General features: G+C 53.0%; 1 protein-coding gene across 2 annotated transcripts in view; it reads right to left on the bottom strand.

The window, feature by feature from the left end:
• The window catches only part of PRDM11 (PR/SET domain 11), a 78,835-nt gene that overhangs the window by 42,429 nt on the left and 23,090 nt on the right, over positions 1-13,316 (bottom strand). Inside the window, exons 1-3 of one of the 2 annotated variants that reach the window (XM_028111345.2) lie at positions 4,147-4,290; positions 3,657-3,760; positions 2,790-3,052 (exon numbers count right to left, since the gene is read on the bottom strand). In XM_028111345.2, the coding sequence (XP_027967146.1) occupies positions 2,790-3,052; positions 3,657-3,760; positions 4,147-4,265 (486 nt within the window). In that variant the 5' untranslated portion in view covers positions 4,266-4,290. Of the gene's footprint in view, positions 1-2,789; positions 3,053-3,656; positions 3,761-4,146; positions 4,291-13,316 lie in introns of those variants that run through there. The other variant, XM_088017668.1, reaches the window with a different exon arrangement.

Consider the following 13,316-nt stretch of genomic DNA (forward strand, 5'->3'; position numbering starts at 1 on the left):
TTGCGACGGCAAAAAACGTCTCCAGACGGTACCAAACCTCGGGGGCGGAAGGGGGGAGAGCCAAGGGCCCCAGGTCGAGAACCACTGTCTGACAGGAACAGTTCTTGCTAAGGTGGCCGGTGACTTCCCCGGCATTAAATCTGACAGACACTTCTGAGCCCTCCTCTTCTTGGCTGTTCTGGCCTCCCCACCTCTCAGGCTGCAATTCCTGTCACCCTTGCAGGATCACGCTCCCCTCCTGGACCGCTAACCGTTGACGTTCCTCAAAGCTCACCCCAGGCCCTCTCCACCTCTTGTTAACTTGTTCTCCCTGGGGGCTGCCCTCCACACCCCCCAGCCCCAGGGACACCTGTGCACAGGTGACTCAGGCAGTGACACCTCCAAACCACCTCTCTAAGCTACAGCACCCATGTAGCTAACTGCCTAGTTGACAGAGCCACTGGGGACCTTGCCGTCACCCCCAACTCAGTGAGTCCAAAACCAGGATGGGGATCTTGCCCTCTACCCAGGCCCCACCCTGCATTCCACTTCTCAGAGATGACTTCCTGACCTGCTGAGAGCAGAACACTGAAGGACTTGTTCTGGCCAATTCCCTCTGCCTTACCTAGGCCGATCAATCTGTTTCCAGAGATCACTCTTGCTCATGTCTGAAAGAGGTCACAAACCAGTTCCCCTGTCTCCATGTCGCCACCGCACCCTAGCTCAAGCCTCCACTGTCACCGATGTAGAGAACCACCAGCCCTCTAACTGGGCTATGGGTATCCATTCTCCACCAATGCCCCCACCCCTGATCTGTTCGCCAGGCTGCAGCCAAAGTCACCCTTTCAAAACATAAACGAAACTTCTCATTGTTCTTAAAGAGCAAAAGTCCCAGTTTGGTCTACTGGGCTCTATATATCCAAGCTTCTGTCTCCCCCTCCCAGCCCCTGTGTTGGCTGCACTCCAGGCACGATTACCTTCTTCCAGTTATGCAAACGTGCCATCTTCTCTCCTGCCACAGGGCCTTTGCACATGCTGTTTTGCCCATCTGGTGGGCATTTTCTCCCCTCAATCACAGCTCCACCATCAGGAAGCCTTCCCTGACCTCTGGCCACATCAATTCCTCTGGTTGTTCCCTTTTCTCCTAGCCTCACTGTCTCTTCATCACCTGAGTCATGATTTTACATTTGTTTATCTTATTCTTTGATTCATTCCAGCTTCCCCACAATAAGCTCTATGAGGGCAGGACTGATGTCTGATCTGGCCCCTCTATCTCCAAGGCCAGTTCAATGCTTAGCACAAAAAAGCCCCACAAGAAGGGTTTAATTAATGACTAATGAATGATCTTCTTAGTCCCTAGCCCAACCTTCTCTACTGGCCCCACCTTCTTCCATCTCTGTTCAAGCTTGACTCCCTAGAGTCGAGAGTCATCCCTAACAATCCTTCCTCTTCAGATCTTTACAAACCCTCTTTCTCACTTCCACATCCCATCCATTAATAAAGCTCAGAGATTCTCCTTCCTAAGTCTCTTGCAAATGTGCCTGCCTCTAGCACCCGAGTTGAAACCAGCATCTTTTCTGACCTGAGCCCCCCGCCCAGGCCTCCTACCCATCCCAGTTCTCCATTCTGCAACCTAACCTCCCCATTCTGCAAGGCTTCTGCCTGGCCTGCTTCAGTGGCTTCCCCTGGCCCGCAGGAGAAGCACGCACTTACCCTGACTTATGAAACGTCGTGCGATCTGCCCCTGCCTCCTTCTCTGCTGATTTCTCACCACACTGACTGTCGGGCTCGTTGCTAGCACCACACCGGACCTGTTGGAGTTTCTCTCGCTCAGCTGCTCTGTGTGCCTACAGCATTTTTCCATGCCCCGTCCCCCAGCTGCTACTCATTCCTCAAGTCTCGAGCTGAAGGAAATCCTGCCCAAGCCCCTCAAGTAGGCCAACGACAACAATTATAATAGCTGATATTCACCGCATGCTTCCCAAAGGCAGGCGCGGATCTAAAAACTTCATAGTATTGACCTACTTCGTCTCCACCATCAACTATGATAATTCTGTTACAGAACAGGCACAGAGAAGTTAAATGATTCATCGAAGGTCACGTCTGATAGTAAAGAGCAAAGCAGGCTGACATAATGAACTTGGGCTCCAGGCCCCAGATCCCCGAGCACAACAAACACCACCATCTCCCTCTACTCCTAGAGTGTCCTGTCCTCCCCACTTCTGTGGCAATGATCACATGTGTGCGTACCTGTCCAGTACCTGTTCTCCCCACCAGACCGTCCACTCCCTGAGAGCAGGGGCCGTGTTCTCCGGCACCCAGCCCAGCAGCCGGCACCACCGCTCTTTGGGCTAAATGCCATGTTCTGCATTCCCACAGCCCCCAGACCCAAGTCACCCACTCCAGAGGAGGGCCCGGGTCAACCCTTTGTAAATGCCACAGAATGGCCCGCCAGACAGACAGACAGACACACACACACACACACACACACACACACACACACACACACTAACATTCACGGGGAAATCGCCCTGAGTTCTTCCTGGCTGGCCGGCCATGGGCTCCCTAGAGCCCCACCACTGATTCTGCCAACCCCAGCCGGATGGGCCCCTCAGCATGGCCCTCAGCCACCCAGGGTGGCAAGCCACTCAGCCAGGGCAAGGGGATAGCGAGATCTGTCATCCCAGCATCCCGGAGTGATGGCAGAAAAGCTCTCGGGGCCAGGCTGGGCCAGCGTATGGCTCCCCCTGCTGGTTTCCTTCCACACTAGCTAGCACCCTCTCCCGCGGCGCAGGCCAGGGAACACTCACCAGCCAGGAGAAGCAGCCAGCTGATTTGTCCTGGGTGGAGATCTGCCCCTCATAGGGGCCGAAGATGTGGCCCTTGGGGATGACCTCATTTATGCATCGCACGTCATTCTCCCCACTGGCTTCCTTGACCACCTCCATGCCCTGCGGGATGGTGAGGGCAGCCCTGTCTGGGATGCCCACGGGCACTGGCGTGTCGGACACAAACACTGGGGGACCGTGGTTCGGGCACTCATCCACAAAGTACTCCTGGCAGGACTCGCAGACTGAAGGGACGGAAAGAGCGAGAGAGCCTCAGTTGCTGCAGGGAGGCAGGACGCCCACGGCGGAGGCTGAGGGGCTCCAGGGAGGCCCACCCTGAGGATGGCATCGAGCAGTGAAAAGCCCACTGCGTGGGACCCACGAGTCCCGGCCCTGGCTCCACCCCAGCCAGCCACAGGCCCCTGAGTCTTCAGTGATAAAAACCCATTACCCTCCCTGGGGGCTCAACGGACAGGCCTGCCAATGCAGAGGAGACCAGAAGCTCCCTTTGTTTTAAGTTTACAGCGCAGCTTTGGAGTCAGATGGGTCTGGGTTGGAACTGCAACTGTGTGCATCTGAGGTCGGTGGAACCCGAGGCAGGGTCCTTAGCCCCCACCAAGCCCCACTATCCTCACCTGGAAGATGGGACCAATTAAGAGCCACCTCAGTGGTTCAGGGTGAGGGTTAACAGAAGCCTGGACCCGTGTCTGATACATCATAGGCGAGTGCCTATCATTAGTCTTAGGCTGCAAATTCCCTAAGCAGAGGTGGGGTGGGGGTCGGGGGGTGGGAGCAGGGTGAAGGGGTGAAGGTAGGAGAAAGCCAGGAACAGCCCCAGGCTCCACTTACACCAGAAGTCCACTTGCTGGAAGCTTTTGGGCATGATGAGCTCACGCTTTCCCTTCAGTTTCTTGGGCTCCATTTCCATGGTTGAGGGGTCTGGTCTCCTAGAGCTGGCCAGGCCAGGGGCCAGGAAAGGAAGCAAAGAAGCCATCAGAGAGTGGGAGGCTGGTGGACAGAGAAGCCGAGGACCTGGCCAGGAGGCCACAGGGACTCGGGGATGCAGGGCGGGTGGAGGAGTCCCAGCTGGGCTGCCTGCTCAGTGCAGGGGATGGTGAAGAGGTAGGAGTTCTGAGACCTGGGCCTAGGCCTTCTAGGGCCACTGTGTGGGTTCTTCTAGTCTTCTAGAGCCTGCGCTCGCTCATGTCTGCTCCCAGGAGCTGCCCAGAGCGGGTGAAGGATGGTGGGCCAGGAGTGGGAACTCTCCCCAGGGCGTCCAACCAACCCAGCCCCGAGATTCCCCACTTCTCCCTCTCCTGCCCCCACACAAGGGCCTCACCAGGGCTGGCCATACTCCTGGTCTCGGAGTGGTGAGCAGACCTCGGTCTTCACCACGGTCACCATATCCCCCACGGCCGCCTTGGTCTGCGCCAGGCACTCCTTCATGTTGTCAGTCATTCTGTCCTGGGGACGCGAAGGCGGGTCCAGCACAGGAAGAGGATCAAAGAGACAGGGGAAGAAGGGTGAGTGTCAGAGAGGGCAAGCGGGGGTCCCGTGGAGTCTGGTTACCCTCCCTGCCATCCCCAGAGGAAGCGCTTGAGAACAGAGACAACAAAAACAGCTGTAGCCCGGCCAAGAGGAAATGCCATTTCTATCCTGGGCTGGTCCTGGGGACGACTGGAGCCACCAGCCCCACGGGGTCAGAGGCCGACGGGCAGCTCAGGCCAGGGGTAAGACTGGATAGCACAGCCTGGACCCCAAGAGCAAAGGATATGAGGAATCCACAGGAGTCTCCGCACAAGAGTCTGCAATGGGGAGCAGGGGAGGGACGACTCAAGTCCAGCTGGGGCCAAGGGGGACTGGCGGATGAAATGGGCCCCTCAGCGCCGCGTCGCACAGCCCCCTCACCCAGAGGCTGCCAGGGAATGCAGCCAGGCCCGCTTTGCCAGCTCAGGGCAGGTACAGGCGGGGCCTGGGGGTCCTGGTGCGGGCCGGTGGGCCAGCCTTGACTCCAAACCCCACCCGCTCTGTCTAGGGGAGCCTCCCCAGGCCGCCGCTTACCGCCCTCCTCCACCACTGCGCCAGGCTTCAGCCCCTCCCTCGGCACCCCGGGGTCCTCATGCCAAGCCCGGGGACACTCTTCGGGCCAGGGTGGCGCGCGGCTCTGGCTGGGACCGCGCTCGCGGCCCGGGACTGGGCGAGCAGCGTGTGTGACTCACTACCCGGGGCCCCGCTGGCCACACCCCTGCTCCTCGGCTAATCAGCCCCCTGCTCCCCACCGGGGCCCCAAAGCCGGCGGCGGCTGGGAGGGGTGCGGGGAAACACGACGGCCTGCCCCCTCCTCCGAGCCGGCGGGGCCGAGGGGGGGGTAAGGGGGGGCGCGCGGAGGGGGGCGGGGGCTGCCCGGGCGGGCCGAGCCGCCCCGCCCCCCCCCGCCCCCGCAGCTCCGCGGGGCGTCCCGCTCGCGTGTCCGGCGGGGAAAGTGTGAGGTCCCGCGGCCGGGCGCAGGGGTGGCGCGGGGGGCCGGGGAGGGCGCGGGCCGCTCTCTCCCTCTCACCAACCTTCCCGGCGGGGAGCTCCCTGCCCTGCCCGGCCCGGCCCTGCCCAGCGCCGCCCCCCGCCCGCCAGGCCCGGCATTCCTTGCGGGGGCATGTGGCTTCTTGCCGGCCCCGGGGGCACGCAGTTGGCTGGCGGCCGGGAGGGGGACGCGCGGGGAGCGGGAGGGAACGGGCGCCCGGGAGGGGCGGCGGCCGGGGGCCCACCCGGGGGGGAGTCCAGCCCCCACCCCGAGGGCCGGGGGGCGCCGGGCGGGCGTCTGGGGTGGCGGGGACAGCGGGGGATGAGGGGGCCGGGCCCGGAGCGGGCGGGCGTGCGGAGCGGGTAGGCGACGTGCGCGGGCGGCCCCCCGCGCTCCCTCCCTGCGGCCGCAGCGGACTCGCCGTGGCTGCGGCGGGGCCTGTGGCGAACGGGGCGACACCACCGATCCCTGCCCGCCGGGCGCGCCGCATTGTCGCCCCTTCCCCACCTGCGCGGTCCAGGGTGGGGACCGGGCGCCTGCAGAGGTGGGGGGGGGAGGGGGCACCGACCTCCTGGCCCACGGAATGGCCCCCAGCGGGCCACTGGTCAGGGAACAGGGGTTGAGGTCACCGAGGCAGGAACGTAGGGCAGGAAGATGTCGAGGGACTCCCCCAAGGTCACGCAGTCCATTCCTGATGGAATCTAGACTGGAGCCTGGGGCCTGCTCTGAGTAAACTGGAAACAGGAGAACCCCCAGATTCATGCATTATGTTTCAGGTCTGGTTCACCTCCATGCCACACTCTCAGCCCAACTTCTTCCAGAAGGATCACCAGGATCACCCTCGGGTGGGATCAGGCCAGGTGGGGACAAGGTCCTTTGGATTTGTAAAGGATCACTGAACACTTCTTCCCTGAGGAGCACTTCTCTCTCAGATGGGCAGCATTCACATACAACACATCCTGAGGTAGTTAAGTCTGGTGGTTAGAGGCCTAGGTCCCCAAAGGGGCACTGCCTGTGTTCAAATCCCAGTGATTGGCTGTGTGAGCCCTGGCAGGTGTTAGGGACTGAAAGTTTGTGTGCTCTCCCACCCCAATTCATATGTTGATGTACTAACCCCTAATGTGACTATATTTGGAGACAGGGCCTGTGAGGAGGTGATAAAGGTTAAATGAGGTCATAAGGGTGGAGCCTTAATCCAAAAGGAAGAGACAACATAGCAGTGTGCTTTCTCTCTCTCCACCAGGTGAGGACGAGAGAGCATCAGTGTGGAAACCAGGAAGAGAACCAGCAACCTGGTTCCTCCCCAGGAACCAAATTGGCTTGCACCTTTTTCTTGGACTTCCAGCCTCCGAAACTGTGAAAAATAAATCTTGTTTAGGCCACCCCATCTATGGCATTTTGTTATGGCAGCCTGAGCCGACTGAGACAGTGGGTTATCCAGCTTTTCTCTATGCTCCCATTTGTTCATCTGCAAAATGTGGCCAACGTTAGATTCTATCACAGACACTGCCATATGGAAATGGATGAAGATGAGTTTGGAGGGGGTTAGGCACAGTCTCTTGCATATCTGCACATGAAGAAAGCTGATCAGGAAGGTGGGTATGAGTGACCTCATTAACGGGTGGCTCTGAATTCTCTTCATTGGATTGGATTTGGTTTTTTTTAGTCAATCATTTGCAGACTCTGGCACTTTATTAGAAACAGACTGCTTGGACCATTTTGCATTTCTCCTGCTCTGGACCCTCCATCCTTCACCAGCACGCCCTCCCCCTGCCCCCCAATGCCACATCCACCCTGCCATGGCACCTGTGAACTTGTTGTGTCCTCTACTCGGAGCACACCTGAAAAACTACGGATCCTTCAGCCTTCACTGTCGTTCCCCACTCCACCCCCACCATAATACCCTCTCCAGCCCCATGTCCCTTTCCTCATGGCACTTGTCACCCTTAGAACGGTCTTTTGTTAGCATGATTATTTGATCAATACCTGTTTCCCATAATAGATGATAAGTTCCATGAGGGCAGGCACTTTTGCTCACCACTGAATAGCCAGGTGCCTGGTACCAGGGCAGAAGTAGTGAAAGACAAGCAACCTGCCAGGGCGTAAGCTTTAAGGAGACACCCCCTCTCAGGTCCTGCACTTGCAGGAATGGCACCTGAAAATGAACGTGTCCTTGAATTTGGCACCTTAGCTGCCTTCTTGCCTCACCCTAGTCTCAGCTTTGCCTAGCACATAGGGCATTCTCAACCAAATGAATGACCAAATGACCCATGTCGCAATTCACCACCCCCTTTAATAGGTCCTGCTGGCCCCACTGAGAATCTCAACTCTTAAAGAGATCTCAGAAGGGAAGACAGGGTGGGTGGGTTATTGTTTTGAATCCTCTTCTGTTCGGGGTGCTCTCAGTGATCTTGGCCGGTGGGTTGCCCGGTGGGTGGCCCGGTGGGTGAGGCTGGCTTTGAGAGGCAGTGAGGTGCAGCAGAGAGTGTGATGGGTTAGACTCATGAGTCCTGGACCTGAACGTGATAGGAAGTCATAGAGTGTATGCTGTGAGCATGCGCACATCACTTAAACTCGCCAGGCCTTCGTGTCTTCCTTGGTAAAGTGGAAATCGTCATAATTGCCAGGTAATCCCCGGGAAGAATAAATGAGGTAAAGGCTGGGGCGAGGTCTTGGCAAGAGCCAGTGCTGCAGGTCTGTAAAGGATATCAGTATTAAGCTGGCCGCCCAGAGGCAAGGAGTGAGCAAGAAGAAGATGCGGCCGGGGGGGGGGGAGGTTCCTGGAGGGGGGGACACAAAAAGAGGAAGGGAAGGAGGGAAAAGAAGTAGAGAATAAAGGATGGAGGGGAAGAGGGAGAGAAGGGAGGGAGAGCGAGGAAAAGAGACGTGCAGCCACTTTTCTAAGTCTTAAACAGAAAACCATCCTCTCTGAGAAAAGCATTAATTTATATCTCAAAGTAGAGATGTCTACCGGCCATTTCCTTTCATGTCTTATTTTTCATTTACATTCTACCTTCATCACGTGAAAGAATCGTGATGACTTGAAACACAAACACATAATATTCAACAGAGATTTCATGGAGAGAGATTTATGCCAATTATACCAAGAATCTGTTGTAAGACGGCTAGTGATCTAGCCGCCTGTTCAGTTCTGAGCTTCCTGGCAGCTAGAGCAAAAAGGGAAATACAATGGGTTTCAGAGTACTCAGTATTTGATACTTACTTATTGACTGCACAGTTAAGTTCTCTCCATTCTTGGAAGAGTCCAGCTGCCTGGTGAACCAGAACCCAGCCTCACTTGCATGACTGATGGGCTTTACAACTCCCTTCTGCGTCTGTACTGAAGGCTGTGGGGGTGGGGTGGGATGTGGCAGGACTTCCATTTGGGAAGAGAGGGAGAGAGAACACCCCAGACTAGTGTCCTTCATTGGGTCCATCTCAGCGGGCACCGTAGAGCCTGAGCCAGCTGAAGCTCCAGCAGCTGTTTCTGGAGTCTGCTCTGGACCTGTTCGCCCGCTGAGGGGCTTGGGGGAGGGGTGGTCAGCAGGCCTCATGGAGGCTCCAAGCCGTTGGCAATGCTCCCTCTCAACTGGCTCCTCTGAGTCTGCACACGCAGAGATTAGGCATGTTGCAAACCCAGCAATGAGATGCAAACCCAAGAGGAGGGGGCAGAATGCAACTCAGGAGGCAGCAGCTCTGTTTTCACCCTTGGCGGGGTGCCAGGGTCCTGGAATGCCCGGCAGCCGATGTGGCCTGAGGACTGGGAATCCGTGCCCACTTGGTTTCCCTCGCGGCTGGCACCCTGAGAATGTGACGGGCCCGCTCCGGTACCAGCACGGCATCCTGTGTTGTTCCCTCTGATAACCAAGGGACAGGAGATTAGAGGGCTGGCCCAAGTCACACAGGGACCCAGGCTGGGTATCCCAAGCTCTGGGTGTCAGTCCCGGCTGTGCCGGAAGTTTTTTAGGTGACCTCGTGCCAAGTTGCTTCCTGCCTCGCCCTGAGCCTCAGTCTCCCCTTCTTGAAGAATAAAAGGTCCAACACCGTTCTTAACAGTAAACCACGGGGGTAATGGAGGAAGAGCATAGAATGACTACAGGGAGTTGTTGAATTAAATGCCCAGCAAGCACTGCCTATAGACAGAATAAATTATATGCCTTTAATTTACATGTAAGACAGATTTGTAAATGTATGTAGATATTTTTAGGATGAACAAATGATACATTTATTTTAAAATGTTACTGAATTCATAGAAGCCGAATGTCAACATGCCTTTGGTTAATTAAATGATACCAGCACAGCCACTTACAAGCGATGTAACCTTGAGAAAATTAACCACTCCTACCTCAGTTTCCCCATCTGTCCAATGGGACTGAGGGCAGAACCTATCTCATAAGGCTGTTTTACACAGCATAACACCTGGCGTACAATAAGTACTCCATAAATATGGGTTCTTATTATCATTCAATTTATTTGTTGTTTTAAAAGTAGAACAGGCATCAGGTGGGCACATTGATGAAAAATTTATGACACTAAAAAGGGGGCCTTTATAAGCAGTTACTACCTTTAGGAGAGAAACACTTTTAAAAAATCTAAACTATAAAGATGCTCATCCCAATAGAAAAAAATGGAAAATGATATTAAAAAAGCAATTTGTAAAAGAAGACAAATGGCCAATATGCTTTATGGAAAACCACAAAACTTTAATACCCAAATAAATATAGATTAAAATAAACATCATTTTTCCTCTATTAAGTTAGCAAAGATTAAAAAATCTCAATAATATTCCAAGTTGGCAAAAGTGTGGAGGAAATACCCTACATACCCTCCTGGTTGGAAAAATTAATTGGTACAACCTTTTTGGAGGGCGATTTAGCCACACATATGAAAAGACTTGAAATGAGCAAGACATTCGTAGGAGCAACGCCAAATCTAGGAGTTTCTCCTAAGGACATAAGTAAGTTGTGTGCAAAGATGTACCCACAAGGCTGTCCTCTGCAACACTATTTTTAGTAGCAAAAACAACAACAACAAAACACCAGGGAAAAATGTACACCTTGAAAGCAAGAGAGAAGTTAATATATAGCACACAGTGAAATATTAGACAGTAATTAACAATGCTTTAGAAGAATATTTATTGACATAGAAACACATGCTCAACACATTGTTAATGAAAAGTGAAAGTCACTAAGTGAAAGAAGATAATTTTAAAGACTCCCTGCTCTATGATTCCAACTATAGGACATTCTGGAAAAGGCAAGACTATGGAGGCAGTAAAAAGTTCAGTGGTTGAGGGGTGCCTGGGTGGCTTAGTTGTTGGGCATCTGCCTTCAGCTCGGGTCATGATCCCAGGGTCCTGGGATCGAGCCCTGCATTGGGCTCCCTACTCGGCCAGAAGCCTGCTCCTCCCTCTCCCACTCCCCCTGCTTGTGTTCCCTCTCTCGCTGTGTCTCTCTCTGTCAAATAAATAAATAAAATCTTAAAAAAAAAAAAAAACACCAAAAATTCAGTGGTTGACAGGGGTTAGCAGGAGGGAGGGATGAATAGGCAGGAGCACAGAGGATTTGTAGGGCAGTGAAACTACTCTGTGTGATACCATAATGGTGGACACATGTCATCATACATTTGTCTAAACCCACAGAATGTCCAGCACCAACAAGGAGCCTTGATGTAAACCACAGACTCTGGGCGATAATGATGTGTTGGTGCGGGTGCACCAGTTGTAACCCCCACAGCGGGGGCAACAGCGGGTGTATGGGGACGGGGGAATGTGAAAACTACACTTTCCCCCTCACGTTACTGGGAATTGAGAACTTCTCTAGACAGTAGAACCTATTTTTAAAAATGAAAATTGTGAAAAGATAGATACAAAATAATTCCATTTTAGAAATACATTCACATATGGATTTGCACACTCCGGTCTGGGAGGATATATTCTGGGGGATCACTTGCAGTTAGTTGGCACAGTGTGGTAGAAAGAGTTTCTCTTTTCTTCTTTTTGCTTAGGAGGAAAAAAAAAGTCACTTAAAAACTCTTTCAAGGAACTCTATCATCATTTAATTTAGAAATTGCTGGAGAAGATAAGGTCTAAGGTTCTGCCATCCTCACACACTTGTGATTGGATGCTGAGACCCAACCAATTGGTTGGGAGGAAGGACTCCAAATTAGAGACTGAATACCAGGCATGATGCAGACTTGATAAATGAATGCAAATTGACTGATGGATCCGTAAGGGCCCCGATATTTCTACCACAAAAGACTTCCATTTTTACTTTGCTTTGTGATTCCCATTTTGAAAGATTTTGTCTACCGAAAAGACCGTATACATTGTATAATCACTCATTCATTTTCGGGGCGCCTGGGTGGCACAGTCAGTTATGCGTCCAACTCTTGGTTTCGGCTCAGGTCACGATCTCAGGGTCATGAGATCCAGCCCCGCGTTGGGCTCTGTGCTTAGCGGAGAGTCTGCTTAAGACTGTCTCTCCCTCTCCTTCTGCCTCTCCCTCTGCACACTCTCTCTCTCTCTGTCTCTAAAATAAATAAATAAATAAATAAATAAATAAATAAATAAATAAATTCCTTTTCCTAGCTTTTCCTATACACACTGGTATGTGATAATCAGGGTTAACACACTGGTTAGTTGCTATCATCCTAAGCAAAAGCAAAGAGATCTGGCATGCTCATTCATTTGTCCTGCTGATTACAGGGAACTGTACAATGTTCATTAAGCTTCTTTATGTTCACAAAATACTTCGGTGGGTCGATTACTATGCAGCTATGAGACTAAACAAACCACAACTACATGTTATAGTATGTAGTATGTAGCATAATTCCATTTATATAAAGTTTTAAAAAAATGGGCAAAACTATGGTGTTAGAAGTGTTTGCGGAAAGAACTTGGGAAGAACTAGAAAGGGGTAAGCAAGGGGCTTGTCAGATGCTGGTCATGCTCTATTTCTTGATCTTGGTGCTGGTCCACTGGGTGTGTTAAGTTTGTGAAAATATATTGAGCCGTGCTTTTATAATATGTGCATTTCTTCTATATGTATTTATACGTTAGTAGAAACAAAGGAAAAATATCTGCAGGGGCCCTAAGGGCCAAGAGCTCCCACGGGGGAAACTCTGACCCAGCGCAGCCCCTGATTTTGCGCAATTGGAGAACTGGGGTCTGGGCTGCGAGGCTCCTGATTGGGTTTCAGGCCTTCAACTGCAGAGCAGTGGGGGTGGGGGGTGGGGGACCAAGAGAACACATTCTCCCACGGTGGTCCCTCCTACAGAACCTTTTAAAGGTAATAGGTTGACTCCATCATTGATAAGATTTTGATAAAAAGAGAGGTTGGGAGAGGTTCCTGAGTCAAACACAGAAGGCGGTCAAGGGTGGCACCTTTTTTTATGTGTTTGATTCTCAGGGAGACACTGCTGGTGGCTTACCTGGATCCCATGCCCCCATTCCTCCCCACTAATAGAACTGGACATTGTTCAAGTGCGACACCTCCCTCCCAGGACCTACTGAGATTCAGGAGAAGCTGAGCCTACCCTCAGCTGGCGGTGTGGGCTCTGATTAATCTAAGCCAATTATGGTGATACCCATCCCCCGCCCCAGTTATTAGATCATGAACCTGGCCTTTCACTCATCAGCACATGACATTCCCCCAAGGTCGGACACCTGACCTACTTAGGCCCATCCAAGGGAAGAAAAGGGCTTCTATTTCACGACTTGAACAAGAAAGCATGCGGCCTCTGTTACAAATAGCAGGCACGTTGTGCAAAGGAACGGGAAGCACCCTCAGGATGAAGCTAGTACAGCAGAGCAGAGGGAAGGTGTGGTATGTATAATAAGTAATATATTTGTTCTTTGTCCCCAGTTCCTGGCAGAGAGCACCTAAAACCCTTGGAATTTCCCAAGTGATAGGAGTGTCTTTTGTTATTCATAAGGAGCCCCTTTCTAGCTCACCTGAGTTTATGCTAATAAGTGACTAAGGGTGGGGCCC

The sequence above is a fragment of the Eumetopias jubatus genome, unplaced genomic scaffold, assembly GCF_037043125.1.
Source record: "Eumetopias jubatus isolate StellerSeaLion01/CBP00866 unplaced genomic scaffold, mEumJub1_p1.0 scaffold_13, whole genome shotgun sequence".
Lineage (NCBI taxonomy): Eukaryota > Metazoa > Chordata > Mammalia > Carnivora > Otariidae > Eumetopias > Eumetopias jubatus.